This window comes from Amphibalanus amphitrite, unplaced genomic scaffold, assembly GCF_019059575.1.
Source record: "Amphibalanus amphitrite isolate SeventyFive unplaced genomic scaffold, NRLGWU_Aamphi_draft 000013F_arrow, whole genome shotgun sequence".
In the NCBI taxonomy this organism is placed as follows: domain Eukaryota; kingdom Metazoa; phylum Arthropoda; class Thecostraca; order Balanomorpha; family Balanidae; genus Amphibalanus; species Amphibalanus amphitrite.
This window is the reverse complement of record NW_024881509.1, coordinates 618,382-643,959: the sequence shown is the minus strand read 5'-3', so window position 1 is coordinate 643,959 and position 25,578 is coordinate 618,382. Positions and strand designations below refer to the sequence as shown.

Here is a 25,578-nt window from a genome sequence, read left to right as displayed (position 1 = left end):
CTTTTTCTTACAAGAGTACAGAGCAGAAGTGTAACACACATGAACGGATAGCAGGCACTGCTGGGTGGTCCGTCTTACCCCACGTTTTTTCTTGTCTGAGTTTTTGACATGTCCCTCTTTAACAGCATCCACCACCTAGATGTCTTTAACCCGCGCCCCACTGGGGGGGGGGGGCTATTTATAGCCCCCCTCCCGTTTTTCTGCAATAACTTCCAAACCGTTTGACGGATCGACGCCAAACTTTCAGTACCTTCGGCTGCATCAATTTGACACCTTGTGTCAAAATTTGAACTTCGTAGCTACCATAGGTCGGCCGGAAATGACGTCAGAGTGACGTCATGTTCGTCCGATTTCGACGCAAAACATTGAACCACGGCAATCGCTCCCAAGAGCTCAGTTTTTAAGCTAGATCCAATTTCTTTGTATGAAAGGACTCAGAATTGACCGCGCTATCAAACTGCTATCTCGGATTTTCAAAATTTTGAAAATTTCGAAAATTTTATATAATAATATTCAAAATTTATATTTTTATATTTTTTTCAAAAAGTTTTTGACTTCGAAAAAACCGGAATATATGTGACAGAACGCATGATTATGACTAACTCTAGCAAGTTTTAGCTAAATATCTTCAAAAATGGCCAAGTTATACGCATTATTGCAAAAAATTCACAATTATTAATTTTTCAAATCAATTTTTCAGTACGTATTTGACACCGTACACCAATATAAATGGTACCATCGTGTTCCTGAGCTCAAACTGCATCCAATAGACACCTTTTTTGATGAAAAATTTTAACTTCAAAATTTGACCTTTTTTGACCTGAAAGTGACCTGACCTAAGCTAATTTCGACTCAAAATGACCTCAAATGACACAGACGACATCAAATTCGAAATGTATGGCCTAAATGGACCATAAAACATGTGTCACGTGACCGACGCATGATATAATATTTTCGTGACCTGTGATGACCTGACCCTGACCTGAAAATCAAAGTACAAGTTTGGTACCCTCAAGGTATCTAGAGCATCTGTTCACGAGTGTGGAAACCAAAAATGAGCTTGATCTGACTTGTAAGACGGCGGCCAGAGCCCAAAATGTGAACAAGCGAAATTGCTAATAATTTTTACTTTGACCTGACCTGTGACGTCATCGGTGACCTCGAGGTCAATGAAATTAGGTTTCGCTCGACAGTTTTTCCGGGGCTATCAGACGCCGTTTGAATTTTGACGATCGGCCCAGTAGTTTAGGAGTTAGGAGGGGGGGGGGGGGCTATGAATAGCCCCCCCCCCAGTAGGGCGTGTTATACACAGACCCCAGTGGGGCGCGGGTTAATTTGGAATTTAGTCCTTACATATATCAACAGAGGAAGGATTGAGCATTCCGAAGACTATAAATAATATGAAATACGAGAGCAGTGTAGCAAGATATGCGGCCTCAAACCTTAGCTGGTCTGTCTTACCCCACCTTCCCCTAAATGTATTAGACACGCCATAATTGGCATTCGTTCCTTTCCTAGCGAGTTTCGTTTAAACTGTCAACAGTAGGATTGTATTGATATTTGTTAACGGATTTCAGTACCTTGATCGTCACCTCACTTGAAGATTTGGGGATCACTAGCCTGCTAGGTAGGTACGAGATTGTTGTACTATGAAAACAAGATGTAAGATAAGACACAATCTATTATCTAATTTCTAAGCATTTTCTTTACTGCCTCAGCCTCAGGTCTGAGGTCAGGTGCCTTTTCTAAGCTTGTACAAAGTTCTTCTGTTTATTTGAAAAGCATTTGTATAATTTTAGGAACAATACTCTGTAGCGTAGCTGTAGCTGAGGGTGTGGCAGAAGGATTGAAGAGTCTGCCAAAGCTGTTGAAACAATGGGAATGTGGGTGGCATTTTTTATTTTTAAAATTGTCATTATTCATTTGTAAAAATTTCTTTTACATTTTTTTGCATCACTTAAATAGTACTACACTAAGTTGTACTTCTTTCAAAGCTCTTCATATGTAAAAATGCATTGTGTAGTAATAATGGCCAAAATTTTGGTTCGAATTTTTTTTTTAATCGAATCAGAAAAAGAATCGTTCGATAACTTTTTGGCTGAATCAAACGTGAATCGATCCTTTTTTGGTTTTTTGATTCTTTGAATCGAAAGGAATCGATTCACCAAATTTTTGGAAGGAATCGAACGGTGATTGAATCGGAAAAATTTCAAATGAATCAATGATTGAATCGATCCAAAAAAGGTGAATCAAAAACCAGTCTGTTCGAGGCAACTACCCGGAATCATTCAGTCTTTTCTTAGCTCTGTTTGACTCGGTCGGCGGGCGTAACATGGTCCTTTCTAAGCCGTTTGAGCAGCGCCTAGCAGTAATATTTTTCGGAAAAAAGGGTATCATTGGACTCAGAAAAGAATACCGCACCACATGAGCCATGAGCCCATATACTTTTCCAAATTTCGTTTTTGAACAACCCTAATACACAAGGGACAAGCCACCAGTCAGTTCACTCTTCAGGTCACAGAGGTCAGCTTGGAGTCATCAGAGAGGTCACAGAGGTCATATGGGACACGTCAGGTCACAGAGGTCAACTTTGGGTAATCACAGAGCTCAATTGGAGGTCATCTGGGACACGTCAGGTCACAGAGGTCAGCTTGAGGTCATCAGAGAGGTCACTTAGAGGTCACATAGGTCATATGGGACACGTCAGGTCACAGAAGTCAACTTGGGGTCATCATAGAGCTCAATTGGAGATCATCTGGGACACGTCAGGTTACAGAGGTCAGCTCGGAGTCATGAGAGAGCTCAATTGGAGGTCCTATGGGACACGTCAGGTCACAGAGGTCAACTGGGGTCATCATATAGGTCACGTAGAGGTCACAGAGGTCATATGGGACTCGTCAGGTCACAGAGGTCAACTTGGGGTGATCACAGAGCTCAATTTGAGATGATATGGGACACGTCAGGTCACAGAGGTCAGCTCTGAGTCATGAGAGAGCTCAATTGGAGGTCATATGGGACAAGTCAGGTTACAGAGGTCAACTTGGGGTCATCACAGAGCTCAATTGGAGGTCAGCTGGGACACGTCAGGTCACAGAGGTCAGCTTGGGGTCATCAGAGAGGTCACTTAGAGGTCGCAGAGGTCATATGGGACACGTAAGGTCACAGAGGTCACCTCGGAGTAATGAGAGAGCTCAATTGAAGGTCACGGAGGTGATCTGAGACACGGCAGATCACAGAGGTCAACTGGGGTCATCACAGAGCTCAATTGGAGGTCATGGGGGTCATCTAGGACACGTCGTTTTTGGAATTGGGAGAGTTTTGGGGGGGATGCCCCTCGCAACGTCCCAGACCTCCTTTCTGGACTCGCCAGGAGTTGCTGGAATGGTCTAAAGGCTACTTTATATCCCTGAATACCCCAATGAATGTGAATATAACATCTTATGCACCATTTTCAACACTCGCTGGCACGGATTGAGGCCTCACAGACGACTCGTCGGTTCAAGCTCTGTAACTCGCGTTTGCGTCAACGATTGTAACCAAATTTTCAGGATCTCAAGTTCAAACAATTTTACACCTACCATGTAAATTTCGTGACCATGGCCCGAATGACCTGTGACCTGTGACCTCTTCTTCAAAGCAAGTTTAACTTGCGACACATCTTACGACTGCTATTTCAAATTCGTAAGTTGTGTCGCAAATCAGGCAACTTGCGACAGACTTTACTACTTAAGTAACGCTACTCATCGATTGATCCCTCCAAAAACGACTTACTACACAACTTGCGACACGTCGCAGCTACGACGAGGCTTACGACGCTTTGGATCCCTCCAGCAACTTTCCGCCTCGAAAACATGGTATAGCTCACCCCGATCGTGTGCAATAATACCGCGCACTTATGGGTGCGTTTCACGCGACCTTTACACCACCTGGCGAGGATCTTGCCGACATAGAGATACGTTTCTAGACCAGTAGATGGCCCTAGCGCTGAACGCCGGTTTGTTGTCATAGGACAAGTATCGCATTTCCCCTGTCCATCCATCTGTTAGCGCAGAGGGGTTCGACTGCCGGGCCCCTCCCCATCCGCGCCCCGCGAGTTCGGGGAGAAGTGGCACGGGCCGGGCGGAAAGGACCAGATGTCATGCTCTCAGTCGAACCACATTGGGCCGAACCCGCGCCGACACACACGGAAAGGGAAAGACCGGAAAAATGAAAGGGCTATCAGAATGAGGTACAGGAAAGCAGCTTCAGTCACATTCATAGTGTTAGCTTCATTAATCCGCGCCTGGGGAAATTGAGCGTTTTTTGGTCAACTTGCAAGTTTTTTTTGCCCGTATAAGCGCCGCGAAACTTGGCATAGCTATTAGCTTATCACACATCAATTTCTCATCGTGTGTGAAATTGTGGAACCCCGGTCTCAGAAGTTTAGGTCACCCAGTTCAGGTATACCCTAGATGCTCGAAACTCGGGTTATTACATGAGCTATCAGCATGAGCTACACTGTATAGTACCGGACTATCACATCAGAAGGCACAGAAGAATATGCTTTATAAAACACTTTCTTTGCAATTTCGTCACCGCTTCAGAGCTACAGTAGATGCCCCAGTCCTTCGAAAGTTGCAGTGCACGATGTAATAAGGCCATTGGTAGCTACAACTTGTATGCCTCGGAATCTTATCAGTTCATCCGGACTTATGTCCCCCAAGAAATCGTTCGGGTCGGAGCTTTCGAATTGTATCACAAAACGTCAGCGTGTCGTAATCGAGTTCGTGTGTATCGGTCGCAAAATTGAGGACGTTTTGCGACCGATTGCATTCCCCGTGATGAGGTACATCGAAATAGGTAACCATTTTATGCAAAAGTATCAACTTCGAAATTTGACCTTTTTACCAGACCTTGACCTAACCTCCACCAGAAAGTAACCTGAACCGTCCCTCATGGTCGTCTAACTAAAACCATTGAGTTGGAAATGAAAAAAATGGTCACAAAACATGCATCACACGGCCCTAGTAAAGTTTGGTTCATGTGTTGACTGTTGACCCTTGGTGACCTGACCTCTGTGACCTGACCTGGTATCAGTGACGTCTTTTAGCAACATCTGTACTAGGCAACCGACGCTTTGTCGATGATTTTTGAAAAAATGCCTTTTAATCAATGTTATAGCGCATTTTCTAGAAGGCCCGTGAACGGTGAAACATTTTAACTTTGACCTGACCTGTGACGTTATCAGTGACCCTGTGGTCAATTAAATTAATTTTATCAAGGCAACGGGGCTATCGAACGCCGTTTGAGTTTTGGGAATCCGTACAATAGTTTCGGAGATACGGGGGGGGGGGAATAGCCCCCACCAGTGTGAGGCTTAAAGGAAATAGTTCACTTTCACGAAATTATTTTTTTTGCAATGGATTTATGATTTTTTATGTTCAAAATGATCAGCAAAGAAAATAAAACCTATTTATGACAAAAGATTATTTTCTATATTTTGATATAAGAAGAACTTTTCAGTTTCTGTAAGGCACAGGCGATCCAGTATGAAAAGAGCATGGGTTCCGAAAATTCTTCAGAAACTAGAGAAATTATCGCGGCCACCGGCATTTGGGCGATCTGCTGCTGCTGAATGTCCTTATTGATCAGTACGAGAATTTCTCTTGAGTTCTCGTAGATAGTTTCACTAGTTTCTGAAGAATTTTCGGGACCCATGCTCTTTTCATACTGGATGCGAATATATGCAAGGCACACATCCTCAACGCAATACACCTTTTTCGGGACGAGAAATAGAATATCTTTGCCTAGGGTGATCGTTGGGCTGTAAAAGCTCCTGATTTATGCTCGTCTCAGCCCAAGCTACGGAACTGCTATTCCAGTTCAAAACCCATGTTAAAAAGTGAACTATTTCCTTTAAGGTTATGTGATCCGAGGTCAACCTTTGACCTTGACCTTTCGAAGTCAACACATATGTATATGTTACAGTTAGTATGCGAAATCCGTTAGTTTGCAACGCAACTAGTTTCGTTGCAAACTACCTGACCGGCCAGGTAGTTTGCAACGAAACTAGTTCCGTTGCAAACTAACTGACCGTCCAGTTAGTTTGCAAACTAACTAGTTAGGATGCAAACTACTTAGGTACGTTGCAAACTACCTAGTTACTTTACAACGGAACTAGGTGTGTTGCAACGGAACTAGTTGTAATGCGAAATTGACGAGGCAGTGGCTCTATTTGTCGGTTATATTCAACTTCTATGTAAATTTTAACAACGGTTGTTAAAACAAAGCTGTGTTTTTCTAACGGGTGACACTAGACATAAGACGGGTGGTCACATTTAGGATAAAAACAGTGAATTAATCGGATTCGACTGCATAACGTTACGATCACTGGCGGATCCAGAGGTGGGGGGCGCCCGAAATCGCTCCGCCATCCACGCAGCGCCCGAAAGCGACAAATATTTACTTTTTTTTGAGAATGAAACGAAAACTGAACAACTTTTATAATCAAATACTTTTTTTAGACTGCACAGCCGTGTGCTACGATTGGAATCAAAATCCGAAAGGTTTTTGGAATTAGGAGAAACTTTTTGGGGTTATGTCTCCCGCAACGTTTAAGACCATCTTTCTGGAACCGCTAGTGATCACCATAAATGCGTAGACATAAGCGGAAAGAAAGGTGCTGCTGCCGATTTCGGAAAAAGGGGAGACCCGGGAGGTATGGGCCCCCCGAAGGTATGGACCATCGCAGTTTTGAAGAAGTATTGCGTATTTTTACACATTTGGTGCTCTTTATCTTCTTTTAGTTCATTTTAACCATTTAACCCTGTTTACGTAGCTGCGTGTGAATGTCTACTCATGTCTTATTCTGTGACGTGCGGAAGTGAAAAGCCACACTTTTGAGTGGACCTTTTGTGAATAAATATCTATCTATCTATCTATCTTTGACCGCGTAAACTGGTAGCAGCCATTCCATTTGCCAACCCATGCCAACAGCCAACCCATGTGATTTCCGAAATCTTCCTCAGTCTTCCTTGGCAATGAGCGGTGATAAAGCGTGTTTGCCCTTTTCGAGTAAAATACGGTTCATACAAAAAATTCGTGATAAATTTGAACCAGGCTCGTTTTATGATGTCAGACCAGCTCTAACATAAAGTTTAAATCATGCAAATTAGGACTGAATAGACAATTTGAAGCTTTGTTGCAAGATTATGAGCTGAGATGCTACGCACATTTTGGCGTCCTAACCGAGAGGTTCGGGCCACCCACCCCCGTTGATCCTAAATCAATGAAATGATGCTTTCATTGAGCGCAAGGTCGAACATTTAACTAAAAATTTCATTCGAACAGAAAAATATTATGTATCTTATTTCGTGGAGCATGATTGAGTTTACCAAAATACTTATGTGCCCAAGTGACCCCCATGAAGTAAGCTGTTGGCCGCTTATGCGGTGGCTCTAAGAGAGATCAAGGTAGATACCAGTTACGAGTATTGTTCTCATTGTCGAGAAAAGAATATGAAACATAGCACCGGCCCATACCTCCCGGTGTATTTTGATGGATCGAAAAAGCGCATGATTTATTGAAAGTTATCTCAAGACAAAATAGTTGGTCCCAGATGCCTAATATCAGGCACACTTTGCAGGCGAAAAGCAATCTCACGTACACAGAGTGAAAAACCGGGTCTAGCCACTGCCCAATGGAAGAAAATTGCCTTTACACAAAACCGGCCTATACCTCCCGGGTCTCCCCTATTCCAGAACCGCGCCGCTGACGAGCTCCTACCTCCACAACCGATCAGTCTGTGACGCAGCCTGCCCTTTGATCATTGGCTGTTACCGAATGGCCCGGCACCGCTAGGTCGCCTGGCTAGGCAAGTCGCAGTAGGAGTCGGCCGTTGAGACAGATTCTTGATCGCACGCTTACCCCGGACCACGGGCCATGGGACTATACAGTTCAGTTCTGTTCTGTACGGCGGCGGTGGTGACTGGTGTTAGTGTGTGTCGCAAAAAATATCAAAATAGCAAAATGCCCCCGGAACTGCCCCTCCTCTGGATCCGCTAGTGATCGTCACATTATGTAGTCTAATCTGGTTAATTCACTGTTTCATCCATGAATGTTACCACCCGTCCTACTCTTATGTCTATGTAGTGTCACCCGTTAAAAAAAAACAGGTTTGTTTTAACAACCGTTGTTAAAATTTACATAAAAGTTGAATATAACCCACAAATAGAGCCACTGCCTCGTCGATTTCGCATTACAACTAGTTCCGTTGCAACACACCTAGTTCCGTTGCAAAGTAACTAGGTAGTTTGCATCCTAACTAGTTAGTTTGCAAACTAACTGGACGGTCAGTTAGTTTGCAACGGAACTAGTTTCGTTGCAAACTACCTGGCCGGTCAGGTAGTTTGCAACGAAACTAGTTGCGTTGCAAACTAACGGATTTCGCATACTAACTGTAACATATATACTACGAGGCGAAATTACGAGAGGACTACGATGCTGCTAATTGCTATTATGCAGTTTTTGCCGAGCTTTAGGTATTACTTCAAAAGTGATACGTGAAAAACTATCTCTAGAGACGCTATTTTGACTGAAATGCAATCAATTACGAGTATACATCATTGTGTTGCTAATTCGTTGAGAAACACGGTCATGAAGGTTTCATGTCGCTATCTTTCATAGATTCGCTAATATTGGCTAAGTAATTTGGATAATTGCAGCTTTCCCCGAAATTTGACCTTTGACCTGACCTTGACCTTGAAACGCCGGGAGAGGGGTATGAAAAATACCCTGCCAAGGCGAGGGTTTTGACATAACAGTCGAACTGATATTAAGTCTCACGTCACTTAGGGTCTATGTCTCCATTAATTTTGTAGGTATTGCTGGTTATTTTCATAATTTATGCAGTATCGACTGCCCAGGTCAGGTCAAATGCCTATTGTCAAAATACACCTGCTCGCTGTTCGTAATACCACTCACACAAGCTGCCTTCTTTCAAAGTTGTCAGTTTCTCACAAGCTCTTCCCGGCGTACTCCCGATCAAGAGTGAGAGGCGCGCGATAGGAGACGCCTGGCTGGGCGCCGGTCATGGATAGATCGTGGGATGAGTCTCCGACCCGTCTGGTCACGGCGAAACTTCGCAGGGAGGGTTCAGAGCACCTCGACGGCGGCCGCACGCCAGCGGAGCGCCGTAACTAATGGGTGTGACACTGTGTCAACAAACGCCGCTGAGTGACGAGCCGAGGGGACCGTCGAAACGCGCGGGCCATACAGCCAGAGACATCTCTCGGCGATTTTATGAACTAGCTGTGCAATGAGTTTCAAATGAATAGAACTGCATAGTGATACATGCAATGATGATTCACTTTACAGGATTGTGTAGAGAATCGATGTCTTTATGATTCCTAGCAGCCACATTTTTGAAATTGTTGTCATGACTTTCATGCAATGCACTGCAAGATGAAAATTGTATCATGCAAAACATAGCACAAAATTTGAAAAAAGGCTTGCTAGGAAATGTTTTCCTTGACTACTTCAGTCCAAAACTGCAAACATCACAGTCGTACGACAACCCGTTATTGAGTTCTATTCATTTGAAATTTTGATTTTGCAATATGTTTGTCTCAATTGCTCAGTATATATGGATTGCAGAACAACGGTAACCACTCTGTGACGACGAGGTTAACGTCCTTCATAACATATCCAAAAACGAAGGCGATCGAAGCAACGATGCTCTAGATATTTACGAAAAACGTTTCTCATAGCGTTACGCGTGAAACGCACCCTTATAACTTCCCACCGCCCAGCCGGCCGCCCGGCAGGTTCGTGGCGCGCGGGGCCGATAAGGCGCTGCTGCCGGTGCGCGGCGTCGAGTTCTCGCCCTTATTGACACCGGCCGGTCGGCGGGCGTAACATGGTCTTCTTTAAGCGGTTTGAGCAGCGCCTAGCAGTAATACTTTTCGAGAAAAGGGGCATCATTGGACTCAGAAAAGAATACCGCACCACATGAGCCATGAGCCCATATACTTTTCCAAAATTCGGTTTTTTTAACAACCCTACTGTGTATGGACTGGAGTACTCTGTCAGTATGTGCGCGTGTGTACTGACTGGCGGCTTGTCCCCTGTGTACGGCAGACCGACTTCAGCGGTCGAGTGGTCAACAACGAACATTTCATGTACTGGGGCGAGGCGACCAAGGTGTCGGAGGAGGGTATCCCGTTTCAGTTCTCCGTGGTCGAGCAGACTGAGTTCATCGACGACGCCTCATTCCAGCCATTCAAAGGTGAGCCGACCGTCGCCGTCTGGGCTGTTTGTCAGCGCGGCACCAGACTAACCCGGCCCGGCACCTGACTGTACAGTCTATCTTAAAAGTACCGCGCAAAGTAACGGTGGATCCATCAAGCCTGACCGAGGAAGGGTCTGCTATAATTTTAAAGTCACCGAAGCAATTGACCTGGGGAAGGGACGAGGATGTCCATTGCTTCGGTGACTCAAATTTAGCAGTCCTTCATCGGTCAGGTTAGATGGATCCACCGTCACTTTGCGCGGTACTTTTAAGACAGACTGTACACCTATTTCAGGCGGCTGTATTGGCCGGGCGGTTGTATTAGTGTATTGGCCGGGCGGCTGTATTAGTGTATTGGCCGGGCGGCTGTATTAGTGTATTGGCCGGGCGGCTGTATTAGTGTATTGGCCGGGCGGCTGTATTAGTGTATTGGCCGGGCGGTTGTATTAGTGTATTGGCCGGGCGGCTGTATTAGTGTATTGGCCGGGCGGCTGTATTAGTGTATTGGCCGGGTGGCTGTATTAGTGTATTGGCCGGGCGGCTGTATAAGTGTATTGGCCGGGCGGCTGTATAAGTGTATTGGCCGGGCGGCTGTATTAGTGTGTTGGCCGGGCGGCTGTATTAGTGTGTTGGCCGGGCGGCTGTATTAGTGTATTGGCCGGGCGGCTGTATTAGTGTATTGGCCGGGCGGCTGTATTAGTGTATTGGCCGGGCGGCTGTATTAGTGTATTGGCCGGGCGGCTGTATTAGTGTATTGGCCGGGCGGCTGTATTAGTGTATTGGCCGGGCGGCTGTATTAGTGTATTGGCCGGGCGGCTGTATTAGTGTATTGGCCGGGCGGCTGTATTAGTGTATTGGCCGGGCGGCTGTATTAGTGTATTGGCCGGGCGGCTGTATTAGTGTATTGGCCGGGCGGCTGTATTAGTGTATTGGCCGGGCGGCTGTATTAGTGTATTGGCCGGGCGGCTGTATTAGTGTATTGGCCGGGCGGCTGTATTCGTGTATTGGCCGGGCGGCTGTATTAGTGTATTGGCCGGGCGGCTGTATTAGTGTATTTGCCGGGCGGCTGTATTAGTGTATTGGCCGGGCGGCTGTATTAGTGTATTGGCCGGGCGGCTGTATTAGTGTATTTGCCGGGCGGCTGTATTAGTGTATTGGCCGGGCGGCTGTATTAGTGTATTGGCCGGGCGGCTGTATTAGTGTATTGGCCGGGCGGCTGTATTAGTGTATTGGCCGGGCGGCTGTATTAGTGTATTGGCCGGGCGGCTGTATTAGTGTATTGGCCGGGCGGCTGTATTAGTGTATTGGCCGGGCGGCTGTATTAGTGTATTGGCCGGGCGGCTGTATTAGTGTATTGGCCGGGCGGCGGTATTAGTGTATTGGCCGGGCGGCTGTATTAGTGTATTGGCCGGGCGGCTGTATTAGTGTATTGGCCGGGCGGCTGTATTAGTGTATTGGCCGGGCGGCTGTATTAGTGTATTGGCCGGGCGGCTGTATTAGTGTATTGGCCGGGCGGCTGTATAAGTGTATTGGCCGGGCGGCTGTATTACTGTATTGGCCGGGCGGCTGTATTAGTGTATTGGCCGGGCGGCTGTATTAGTGTATTGGCCGGGCGGCTGTATTAGTGTATTGGCCGGGCGGCTGTATTCGTGTATTGGCCGGGCGGCTGTATTAGTGTATTGGCCGGGCGGCTGTATTAGTGTATTGGCCGGGCGGCTGTATTAGTGTATTGGCCGGGCGGCTGTATTAGTGTATTTGCCGGGCGGCTGTATTAGTGTATTGGCCGGGCGGCTGTATTAGTGCATTTGCCGGGCGGCTGTATTAGTGTATTGGCCGGGCGGCTGTATTAGTGTATTGGCCGGGCGGCTGTATTAGTGTATTGGCCCGGCGGCCGCTGTGCTGCTGGTGCCGGGCTCGGCTTGGCTGGTTGCCCCCTCCCCCCTCAAGCCTGCCTCTGAGAGTGCTCTGCTGGTCCGTTGCAGCCGGCAAGATGGATCCGTACACGAAGCGGTGCGCCAATACCCGGCTCTGCTCTGCCGAAAAACTCATGTACATTTGTAAAAATCAACTTGGCATCGAAAAGGAATACGAACAAAAGGTCCTTCCCGACGGCAGGTAAGTGTGTGCTGCCGCCGACACTCGCAGCAGACATGTGCTGCCGCCGACACTCGCAGCAGACATGTGCTGCCGCCGACACTCGCAGCAGACATGTGCTGCCGCCGACACTCGCAGCAGACATGTGCTGCCGCCGACACTCGCAGCAGACATGTGCTGCCGCCGACACTCGCAGCAGACATGTGCTGCCGCCGACACTCGCAGCAGACATGTGCTGCCGCCGACACTCGCTGCCGACATGTGCTGCCGCCGACACTCGCAGCAGACATGTGCTGCCGCCGACACTCGCTGCCGACACATTGCATTCTTTGTGGCAGGCGCGGATCCAGGGGGGCCTCTTGGGGCCGAAGCCCCTAGCCTATCGAAAAAATGTCGCCCTCCGCCACCGAAGGCGGCGGAAGCATGCAGCATGCAGCGATCGAGGAAAATCGGCATGAAATCAAAACCGTTTAACATTTTTCTGATATTCCTTCGCATGGAGATGTACAATGGAACAAGCAATCATGCAGACCATTCACTTTAATGTTTTGGGAAACCTTTTGCTTTGTTTGATTCATTACGGTGTGCTTCATAAGGTAGTAAGCCTGTCTGAAATAGCCCCACCGACTTTCGGTGTATCCGTTTTCACGTCACCAGGGCTATATACAAAAAACCTACTTTTAAAGTTTTACTGTCGTTGACTTTAAAGAAGTCCTTGATGTCATTTTGAAAGTTTAGGGTCACATCATATTATGATAACCTTAGCATATAGTGATGCAATTTTATACCCTACCGAAATGAAGTGTCCTACAAAAAGGAAAAGATTGAATATAAAGGACATGTATAGTTCGTTTTTTTTTCAAAAAGACTCTGGCTCCAAGTATGTTTTTCGAACAAGCACGTGTTTTAGCGAGCAAAACGGGCAAAAACTGAACCTCAGAAACTGGAACTTCTTGATGTATTGAATGGTCGGTTTTGCCATGATCAAATAATTAAATATGGTGATGAAATTGACCAGTAACATGGCAGTAAGATGTATTTTTAAATAACAAAATGAGGCCGAAAATATAGAACGAGCTTTCGTCTTACGACATCATCGGGTTCCTTGTCTTACGACATGATGTCTTACGACATCATGTTACTGGTCAATTTCATCACCATATTTAACTGGAACTTCGCCTTATTTTAACAAGTGAATTATTCCCGATAAATTACATACCTGCGTTTTCGAACTAAACAAGAGAACAGTGGTGACGTCATGTTGTGGAACTTGCATTGCAATGTAACGTATAACTATCATGGAAAGAACTGCTTACTCGATTCGGGCCTCGTTAACAGTGAAAAACGAGGATTTCCAAAAATTCGTTGGCAGTTGATGCCTTCGTACTGACATTGGTTGCCAGCTGCCACCAGTGATGTCATCATAGTATGCTCATTTTTGAAGACACAATTGTGTTTACCGAGCACAATTTGAAATCGATCATTTTTACGGTAAAAAATTCTTAGCCAGACGCTGAAGCCGCCAAAACACGTCAGAGCTTCGATAATGAACTTGGAGCCAGCGTCCTTTTGAAAAAAAACGAACTTTAGCAGTCTTTGCAAAAACAATTTTGCCAAAATGATCAAAATTTAATTTCCAGTTGCATGGCGTTTCAACAATTATCTCTAGCGTCACTGATTTTCTTCAATTTCTTTGCAACTAAAACTGTCTCAAATAGCCCCACCCTATGGGGCTATTTGAGACAGGCTTTAACTAAAAAAATAGTCCTAATAATTATTACTAGCTGAACCAAAATGCACCTATATGAAAGAGCTCACAGAGAACTACATTTTTGCAATTGACATGCTATAAGAAATATGAATTATGAACCGTCTTAACCCGCGAGTTGCTGGGGGGGGGCGTTAAACGCCCCCACTTTTTTCGCCGGGCCATAGCATAAAAACGGCGCGCCGCAGGCGCGCCAAATTTTGGGTACCTGTAGGGAATTGATTGAAGTTTATTGTGACAAAGTTTCAAAAAAATCGGTCGGAAAATTTTTGAGATATCGAGGTTTTAGTGACGTCATGATTTCTGAGTTTTCGACCAAAAACGGCATATGTTCAAAAAATCATATAAAATCACAGAATAGACATACAGACATGCCGTAAACGCCATTAGACTGCCAATACCATGATCAATCAAATGGCTATCTTCGATTATTGATTATCGTTCCGCATTTTCCATAATCTTGAACTGAATCTTGGCAATTTTTCGTGACTACTTCACGACCATGATACATGAATTTCTTAAATTGAACTTTTTGAGCCAAACACGTACACATATGATAAAATGAATGTCACCATCGTGTTCTACGCCCCAAATTACCTATAAAACATGTGTCACAGGCTGCGAATATCAGTTTTGATTTTCGGGGATATGTGCCTACCCGGTTGACCTGACCTTGACCCTGACCTATGCTTGACTGACCCCTACATGGAGCTGACACTCTTGTAGGCCTTATAAGATGGATTGTGCACCGTTTTGACAGAGTTTATGGCGAGAGGCGCCCATTGCGAAGTCCTGAAGTCCATGCTACTGAAAGCCCGATTTTAGGTGTTTGACCTGACCTTGACCCGACCCGTGACCTCAAAATTCAACTTTAAAGTACTCATCTGAAGCGTCTCGTCGCGCTCTTTCGTTTGCCGCCTCGTGCGTTTCGCTGCGCCTATTGGTTCTCGAGTTATCGGCTGGGGGCGTTTAACGCCCCCCCCCCCCCCCAGCAAACGGTGGGTGGCGAAATACCCCAGCAACTGCCGGGTTAAAGGGAGAGGCCACTGGCCAAAAACTGTAAAATCCGTTTCAAATAGCCCCACTTTACGGTACCTTCGAGTTGATCAATTTTACACCTACTCCGAAAATTTCATGACACTGACCCAAATCAACTTTGACTTATGACCTATTTCTCGAGGCCATGTTTGGTTGGAAACGCGATACGGCGTATGTCTGCTCGTATTACCTGCGCGTTTGCAAGCCTTTCGTGGTTTCAAACGTTCAAACATGTGATTCGATGTTGCTCCCATGCTTAACCCGCGACCTGGTGGGGGGGGCTATTTTTTGCCCCCCCTCCAGACTTTTCAATATATCTCCAGAACCGCTGCGCCGATCGTCACCAAACTTTCAGTACCCTCCCGGACATCAATTTTACACATTGTGACCAAAAATTTTTCCAAAGGCTATGATAGGTTGGCCGGAAATGACGTCAGAGTGACGTCATGTTCTGCCGTTTTCGACCCAAAAAAGGGTTTCGCGGGAAGAGCTGTCAGGCCTATAGCTTTGCAAATACAGAAAAATGATAAAAAACATAAAAGCTGTAGATTGGACAGGGCTACAAAACTGCTATCTCGGATTTTTGAAACTTTTTGATTTTGACCCCCAAAAATCAAAAAATAGATTTTTTTGATATAATAATCGAAAAATCCAAAAAGTTTTCGAATTTCGCAAAAACCGGAATATATGTGATAGTACTTACCGCCTTCCATCCACATACCAAATTTGAGATTGATACCTCTTTTTTTTTGGCGAAGTTATAGCGAAAAAACTGTTCAAAATTGATGACGTCAAATTTTCAAACTCAATTTTTAGCAATTCTAGATCCAGTAGCGCAAAACAAAGACCACCATTAGACTCCCCGTGACGAGCTGCATTGAATCAATACCCATTTTATGCAAAACTATCAACTTAAAAATTTGACCTTTTTTGGCCTGACCTTTTTTTTAAATTTAGTTCGAATGTTTGAATGGACGGATTGACAGAGCCGAAGCCCACGCTAAGCAGAGCTTGTTGCGTAGACCCCGACCCCTACCGTCCGATCGCGCAATTCCGGGTAACGGGAGAATTTAGATGCCAAAGTTTAACGTGCCCTTCAAAGCCGGACACGGCCTGTCCCACTCAACTGACTTCAACTGGCTGCGGCTGCTCCCACCAACCGCAGACCATCCCCGTCAGGAGTCTCAAATATCGAGCGCCGGAACGTCTCGAACCCGGGCTCTCACTACCGGGAGTCCAATGCTCTACCAACTGAGCTACGGGACAGGCTTGACCTTGACCTGAACTTCACCAGAAAGTGACCTAAGCCGTACCTGATAGTCTTATAACCAACACCATTGAGTTGGAAATGAAAAATTGGCCATAAAACATGTATCACACAACCTTAGTAAAGTTGGGCTCATGTGACCTGACCTGTGACCCTTGGTGACCTGACCTGTGACCTGACCTGGTATTGCCAGTGACCTCTAATAGCAACATATCTACTAGGCAACTGACGCCCTACCGCTGATACTCGACAAAATGCGTTTTCCTCGGTGTTATAGCGCATTCCCTAGAAGACCCGTGAACGGTGAAACATTTCATCTTTGACCTGACCTGTGACGTCATCGGTGACCCCGAGGTCAATGAAAATTGGTTTCCTTCAACAAATTTGACAGGCCTTTCGAACGCCGTTTGAATTTTGCGGATCCGTCCAGTAGTTTCGGAGATACGAGGGGGGGGGGGGGGCAAAAAATAGCCCCCCCCCACCAGGTCGCGTTATAAACAGACCCCACCAGGGCGCGGGTTAAGGGTGGATGTCAAGGTCACCTGAAGTTCAGGTCAGGTCATTGACCTTTGGTGACCTCGGCTCACTTTTTCGAGTTTTACATGTTTCTAGGCTAGTTTTTGGAGCGAAATCCGAATTTAGAAACCATTTGAACATTTACGAAGTAGTTTTGGTGCCTTCGTAACATGTTACGAAGCTGTCAGAAACGGTTGACACCTACTACGAATACCCGTCACGACCCCTACTGGTTGACCTGACCTGACCTGACCCGGCCTGGTCTAAATGCTTGAAGACATCATCTGTGATCAAAACTAACACGATATTCGTTATCAGCACCCCGAAAAAATCCATTGCAGCCACACTTAACGACTTTCTAACAGGTCCCGATTTTCCCGACTTTTTGGTCAATGACCTGACCTCGAAGGTCAACCAATAACCTAGGACCTTAAAATTGGGCATCATCGGCCTCCTCTCGTCACGGGCAACGCGCTCTTTTTTCCGCGAAGCTCTAGCTCGATCAGAGGCCAAACGACAGGGGGTCCAACCGACCTTCCCCCTCCACAAATTACAAGCTGGCAAACGCCGCACACATGCGAGGGTTAGCCCTCAGAGTATGTCGCTTCTCTCCCTGAAGTCAGAGTGCCGCCCGCTCAAGTCGAAGTGCCGCCCTTTGAAGTCATATTGCTGCCCTTTAACCCGCGCCCGGCTGGGGGTCCTGGATTTCCACGCCCTGCTGGGGGGGGGGTTGTTTGAACACCCCCCTTCTAACTCGGCTCCTGGGCCACGTAGCGATACGCCGAAGGCGGCGTTCGAAAGAGCGTAAAAATAATGACGAAATCACTTAGGTCAATTTTTTGGTCAGGTCAAAGGTCAGGTCACCAGAGGTCATTGAAGGCAAAATTTCGCCGATTTCCAGGTCGAATGTCGACAATTTCCAAGAAGCCAACGCATATCTCGGGAACCAATAGAGCTACAGCGCCGCGGAAAGGCGCATTCGATAGCCCTATTAACGCCCTTTCTGAGTAATTTTCTCAGATTTGACCTAACGTCAACGGTTTTGCCTGCAGGGGGCAAAAACTGCAAAAATAGCCGTTTTTTTCGGAAACAGTTTTTCTGCAATAACTTTTGACCCAAGCCTTGTACGAGCTTACTTTTACCGGCATCCTGTTCCTCTCGTCAAGACACATCGAAAGAACTATAACTTGACCTTGAAAGGTCAACTTCAAAATTTGACCTCAGGTCAAGGTCATGACCTGACCGGAAAGGGTCATGTTGCATATCAGTCAATCCGTATCGTCGAGCTGAACACATCTAAGGCGTTTTCATCGCTCTAGCATGCCTCTATCAAAAGTTATTTGCGAAAAACTGTTAGATACCATTCGTGACCTAAGATGACCTCAGGGCATAAACAGGGGTCACGGACACCATTTTCATGTTCAGTGTGTCTAAACCACTTGTAATTCAGTGTTTGGGAGTGTTTATAATGTCTTTCGTCCAAAAGAGGCGCATTTCAATTTTCTCCCATTGACTTATAATGGGGAGGTCGCAAAATTGACCTGACCTTAGGTCATCGATATCAAAATTCTGAGATATACATTTTGTACATGCTATTGCTCTTAGCAATCGCTGAAAGTTTCAAAGCGATCGGTCAATCGGTGTAGCTATGACAGACATTGAAACTTTTTATGAGGTGAGGTCACTTCAAGTGACCTGGTGACCTGACCTTGAATGACCTTGGTCTGAAATTTTCACAACATGTGTAGAATTGATGTATGATAAGGTGTACCAAAAAAAACGGCGGCGCTCCGCGCCGCCGTTTTTGAGATTTTCGCGAAAAACCACAAGGGGGGTTTTCAAACACCCCCCAGCAGGGCGCGGGTTAAAGTAGTAGTGCCGTCCTCGGAAGTTGTAGTGCCGCCTTCGGAGTTCATAATGCCACCCCCGTAGGCGGAAAATGTGCCGCCCCTGTGCTGACTGCCTCCACCCTATGGAAATCCTGGATTCGCCCCTGCTGTGTGGCTTGTGCAAATTTGGCACTTGGGCCATTCCATGTCTGATAGGGCCTCGTCTAAGGAATTTTCACTGGGGGGGGGGGGGGCAGAGACTGAAGGACCCAAACCTAGGGTACCCGCAAATCCTGTTTTCTCACCGGATTTAGGCCACTTGTTTTTCGTCACAGCCCTGAGACCATGATTTTTTTAACAAAAAAAAAACAAAAAAAAAACACACACACAAAAAAGGCAATCCGAGCCATGCTCGTATAGGGGGGGGGGGGGCGAACGGACCCTCTCGGTTTTTCACGAATAATTCACGTAAAAGTGGCTGACCGCGACGAAACTTTCAGTACCCTCGCGTTAGTCAATTTTACACCTACTCTGAAAATGTCATGACCCTGACCGTAATGACCTTTGACCTGTGACCTACTTTTCGAGACCATATTTGGCCGGAATCGCGATTCGGCGTAGTTTAGTTTTGGCGATACGGCGATACGAAGTAGTGTTGGTGCCTTCGTAACATGTTACGAAGCTGTCAGAGCCAGAGGCGGTACTACGAATACCCGGCAAAACCCTTACTGGTTGACCGGACCTGACCTGACCTGACCTGGCCTAAATGCATGAAGACATTATCTATGATCATAACTAACATGATATTCGTGATCGGCGGCACCCCGAAAAAAAAAACATAACAGCCACCCTTTACGACGTTGTAACAGATCCCGCGTTTTTCCCGACTTTTGGGTCATTGACCTGACCTGGAAGGTCAACCGATGACTTAGGACCTTAAAATGAGGCATCATCGGCTTCCTCTCGTGACGGGCAACACGGTGGTTTTCTCCGCGAAGCTCTATAACTCGATCAGGTGCGAAACGGCAAGGGGCAAGGTCCAACGCCCCCCTCCCTATACGCTCGCGGCTGGAAAAACACCAGTAGGTACGGGCGAGAGTTAAGATTGATGTGTTACCCCTACACATTGCCCCACCAGACAGTGATAAACATACTTATCTGTGTTGGGCGTTTGATTGAGTGTGTGTGTAGGGGGGGGGGGGAGGGTGGCGCAAACACGAGTTGGGTCACTGGTCAGCTGCCAATTAACAATTTGCTACTTGAATCACAGTAGCAAAATCACAGAATCATAGTAGGTACTCAGCTGTATAAATCACAAAACTCTGGCTTTTCCCGTAGTCATGGAGTATGAACAGTTTTTGAACAAACAATTTAATGTTTCGCGTTAAATCCATATAAGACTCCTAAAAAAACGTATTGCAGAGAGGGTATTTTTGTGAGATGTTCACGTTTTGACGGGGGGGGGGGCAAATGTTGGCCACTGGGGGGGGGGCAATCCGCTCGACTGGGGAGGCAATTGCCCCCCCCCCCCCCCAGTTAACATGTTAGACGAGGCCCTGCCATGTCAAATCTCACAAAAATGGGCTGTTTTGCACCTTACCATCAGCGATTTTATCATAAATTTGTCAGCGCGTTCTTTTGTCGCTCCAGACCACTGAACTCTATAATGTGGAATGCGCATCGGCCGCCAGATGGTGTCCAACGGTGCCGCCATGTTGCGCAGACCAGGAAGCGGCCGCCGCCTGTGTTGGGGAATAGGGAATTCGGGACCTCGATTTACGTTTGCGGTCGCTGCATCCGTTACGTTCAAGCTATGTGGACACGGAACCCGGCATCTTACGCAGAATTGAGTGGAGAACAAGATGAAATCCTAAAAAATCCTTAGATACAAGGAACTAATACGTTAAACCCTTATAAATCAATGGGGAAATATGAAAATTGCTATTTTGGCGCCGAGAATGATCTGAAACTATCTCAAGCATATAGAATCATGATTTCATGCAGTCTTTGCAAGGTTCTATGCATCATATTTGCATTGTTGCCCTTGCGTGACGTCATTGGTCACGCAAGGGTAATGGTGCCTGGGAGCAGGAAGACATCAACGCACTCGTTGTTGCCACGCTCAACCAGTGCATGCCAGGACTCAACCTCGCCGAGAGTGATATAGACCGCGCCCATCGTCTCCCAGGCCCCAACCATCGAGTGATTGTGCGGTTCGTGCGATCGGGGCAGGGAAGTGTTCGCGACGCGGTGATGGCGCGGCGCCTCGAGCTGCGCGGGAAGGATCTCTACATCAACGAGTCCCTGACCAGACTCCGAGGCCTGATTTTCCGCTCGCTTCTAGCAGCAAAACGCGAGAAGAAGATCTACACGGTGTATTCGCGAGGAGGTCAGGTGTACTTTAAGGAGCAGCAGTTCGGCGTGGGAACCCGAGTCGACTCCCTTCAGCGGCTGACAGACCTGGGCTACACGGTCATCGAGCGCTGAACGAGCAGACGCTCCCAAGGTCAATCGATCGACGAACTGAGGGACTCTTGCGCGGCGGGTACCAATTCAGCCCTTGGAGGTAATGTTCAGAGCTTTTGTTTGAATGTTCGTGATTTTTAGGAGTGTAATTGCAATCGTAGTTTAAGCTGTTTCCTACTTGTCATTTAGCAGTATAATAACAGCGTTTTCCCGTCTTTCGATGTTAATTGATAGAGTAAAGAGATAGAGTCTTTGGCACACAATACGCATGTTATTGAAACGGAGCATTTAAGGGTTAGTTTCTAGTTATATTTGAGTTGCAGGCTCCGCGAAACGTTTTTGTTTCGTTTTTTTTTTGTGATTATCTTTTTTAACGTATATGTCGTTTTCTGCTTGTTTTTGTCATGTATGGTTTAACTCTGTTGTACTACCGACCATATCCACAAACACGCACACTCACGCATACATCTACACATCAACACACACCCCAACACACTCAGACAACGCACACTCATTCGTTCAATCAGAGATTTCAATGTGCTGCTCTCGATGGATTCCGTTTTTGCTTGAGCATACTGCATAATGGTTGATTTAAAATTTGTAACCATAAATTGTAGAGGTCTTGGCGACTTGAGAAAACGTAGAGACGTTTTGAATTATATCAGAAACCAAAATTACGAGATTGTTTTCTTACAAGATACGCACAACACTGATGTGTCAACAAAGTACTTTAATAGCTTATGGCCAGGTAAATGCTACCATTCATGCCATACAAACCGTAGTAGAGGTGTAAGCATTTTGATTAAGCGAAACGTACAAAGCGAGATTATAGAAACAAAACATTCAGATTGTGGAAACTTCATTATAGTAGTTTGTAAGATTAGTACAGAAACCTATTTGCTCGTAAATATTTACGGTCCTAATAACGACGATCCAAATTTTTACCAAAAAATTATAGCTACAATGAGAACATACGATACAGATCACACGATTCTAGGAGGCGACTTTAATTTTGTAATAAACCCATCTGTCGATTCCTTCAATTACGCACGAGAGTACAACAGGAACGCAAAAGGGGTATTTCTAAGGTTTGCAAATGAAGATTCACTTGTAGACATCTGGAGAGTTAAACATCCATACCAATCAGAATTTACTTGGGCCAGAAATAATCCACTTAAATGCGGCCGATTAGATATGTTTTTTGTTAGTGAACACCTAGTAACATCAGTGCTTGAAACAAAAATTAAACCAGGATATAGGTCAGACCATTCCTTTGTAACAATGATCCTAAAATTACCTGAACTAGAGAAAGGACCTGGACTCTGGAAAATGAACGAGGCAGTTCTCCAAGAATCTGAATATAAAGATATGATAAATACGTTAATAAGAAATACTGTATTTCAGTATGCAGCTCCCATTTATAATAGAGAATTTGCAAACCATTTTTCAAACTACTCCTCGATCCAACTCACAATTAGTGATAGCCTGATGTACGAAACACTACTAATGACCATTAGAGGCGAAACTATAAAGTATTGCAAAAGAAAAGCACGCAAAAGAAGAGAAAAAGAAGAGGACCTAAATAATAAGATTCAGTTAGCTCATCAAGCATTTAACAGAGATAAATGCGATGAAAATGCAAATCGTTTACGCAAAACTCAAGAAGATCTTGAGGAACATAGGAAACCATACATAGATGGGTTAATAGTGCGGTCTAGAACACAATGGCACGAAGAAGGAGAAAGAAGCTCAAAATACTTTTTGTCCTTAGAAAAAAGGAACGCTGTTAAAAAGACAATACAATATATACAACATGAAAATAAAACAATAACAAAACAAAATAATATATTATCCCTTTTCACCCAAACCCTGCAAAATAAATATCAACGTAGGAAGGACAATGAGACGAATCCATCCTTTATTCAAAAGAACGTTAAAAATGCCCTATCGGATCGCGAAAAAGGGTTGCTAGAAAAAAATATAACACTTCAAGAATTAACAACATCCCTCAATAGTATGAAAAAAGGAAAAACCCCTGGCAGCAACGGATTTACAGTAGATTTCTTCCGTTGTTTCTGGGAACCACTAGGAACTTTATTACTTCGCGCATTTAATGAGTGTCATGACAAAAACTCCACAATACCAACACATCGTGAAAGCATCATTACTTTAATACCGAAAAGTGGAAAATCAAACCATGTGTTACAGGGATGGCGACCAATATCCTTGTTGAATGTTGATTATAAAATTATTTCCACGGCAATAGCAAACAGGTTTAAACAAGTGATAAGTAGCATAATAAGTCCCACGCAATCGGCTTACATAAAGGGACGATATATTGGAGAGAATACAAAATTAGTATATGATATTATAGCTTGCAATAAGTACCAAAATAAAGAGTACCAAATATTAGCTGCAGATTTTGAGGCCGCCTTTGAAACTATATCTTGGGATTACATGCGAGTTGTCTTGAAAAATATGAACTTCGGAAATTTTTTTTATAAATATTATTAATAACCTGTATTTAAATCAACAAAACTTTTCTCGAATATTACTCAATGGCTTTCTAGGTGAGAAAATCTACATACAAAGAGGAATTCGACAAGGAGACCCAGCATCAGGATATCTATTTAATATAGCGGTAGAAATTTTAGCCCAACAAATAATAAATTCACATAAAATATCAGGAGTTGCTATAAATACGCATACAGAAGTTCGCATCAGCCAATACGCAGACGACACTATCCTGTTCCTCGATGGATCTGAGCGCTCACTTGTAGGCGCAACTGAAGAACTAAATTATTTCTCTTCCCAATCTGGTCTGAAGCTCAACTGGAATAAAACGTCATGTCTGTTGCTCAGTCCAGTAGCTCCACCACAATTTCCAAACAATAGTATAGCACACCAAATAAAGTTTGTAGATGAAATTAAAATATTAGGGATACGATTCACTCGGGACGTTACCAACGTAACCGATCAAAATCTCGCATTGAAAATAGCATCACTAGAAACCGAAATTAAACAATGGAAAAGACGCTACCTTTCCCCAATAGGCAAGATTACGGTAATAAAATCATTGCTGCTTGCAAAACTTGTACATATATTAATGGCTTTACCGAACCCGTCCAAATTATTTATCAAAAAAATAGAAAGCATGTTTTATGACTTTCTATGGAATGGTAAGCCAGATCGTGTTAAAAGAATTAAATTAATCCAGGGTTACAATTCAGATGGACTCCAGATGGTGGACGTTAACACATTCATACATACCTTGAAGATAGCATGGATTAAACGACTCACAAACGAATCTGCTTTTACAGCGATTTCAAAAAACGAACATATCGATCCTTACAAACTTCTAATGTATGGCACGGCAAAGCTAACAAATGTAAAAACTCGCATATATAATGCATTCTGGCGTGATGTTATTGACGCATTAATTCAATTCAATAAAGCACTTGACATGGAACCAAACAAAATACTTACAGAGCCAATTTGGTTTTCAGATTACACGAAATTTAGAACTTCCACAGTTTCGTCGTGGGAAAAACAAGGGCTTAGCTTTATCGGTGATCTTTTTAACTCAGATACAGGGAATCTTCTGACAAGGGAAGAAATAAAAACAAAATACCGTATCTCAATGTCATTCCTATGCTATGAATCCTTAATTCGAAGTCTTCCCCACGAAGTAAGAACAGCAAACAATGTATTACTCCAAAGACCAAACATACCGTACAGGACACAAATAGTACTGAGTAAACCAAAAGTCAATAAGTTCATATACACATTATTAATAAAGGCCTTAGGGGATAAATATAAAGCATCGACTGACAAATTAAAGCAAAAATGGATCCGCGACATTGGATGCTTCCAAGTAGGAAGTATGTGGCAAATAAAAACAGCTACAAAATCTGTGTATTTATCATATCTTCATTATCGAATAATCAACAGAATAATAAGCACGAATACTTTCTTACATAAAATAAAAATATCGAACACGGAATCCTGCACCTTTTGCAAGCGAGAACCAGAAACAATAATACATTTGTTTTGGTACTGCTCAGTAACCCAAACATTCATTCAAAACACAGCAAGTTTTCTTAACACGAAATATAACTTAACCTTTCCAAATGACGTTCAGTCATGGTTCTTTCTTCAAAATAAGGACTCATTACAAGTACTTATAATAACAATCACCAAAGCAGTAATATTTAAAGCACGTAATAACAGTGAGAAGCCGAGTGTAGAACATTTAGTAATAGCAATTAAAAACGAAATTCAAAAAGAATACCTTGCAAGCCGCATTAATAATCAGATTGACAGGTTTGAGCAA

At 44.7% G+C, this 25,578-nt stretch overlaps 1 protein-coding gene across 7 annotated transcripts in view; it reads left to right on the top strand.

Annotated features, from left to right (window-relative positions):
- LOC122383683 (rho GTPase-activating protein 190-like) overlaps nucleotides 1-25,578 on the top strand; it is a 406,057-nt gene that overhangs the window by 81,545 nt on the left and 298,934 nt on the right. For all 7 annotated transcript variants that reach the window (XM_043370373.1, XM_043370389.1, XM_043370415.1 and 4 more), the window contains exons 3-4: nucleotides 10,117-10,264; nucleotides 12,250-12,382. In XM_043370373.1, coding sequence (XP_043226308.1) covers nucleotides 10,117-10,264; nucleotides 12,250-12,382 — 281 coding nt within the window. The remainder of the gene's footprint in view (nucleotides 1-10,116; nucleotides 10,265-12,249; nucleotides 12,383-25,578) is intronic.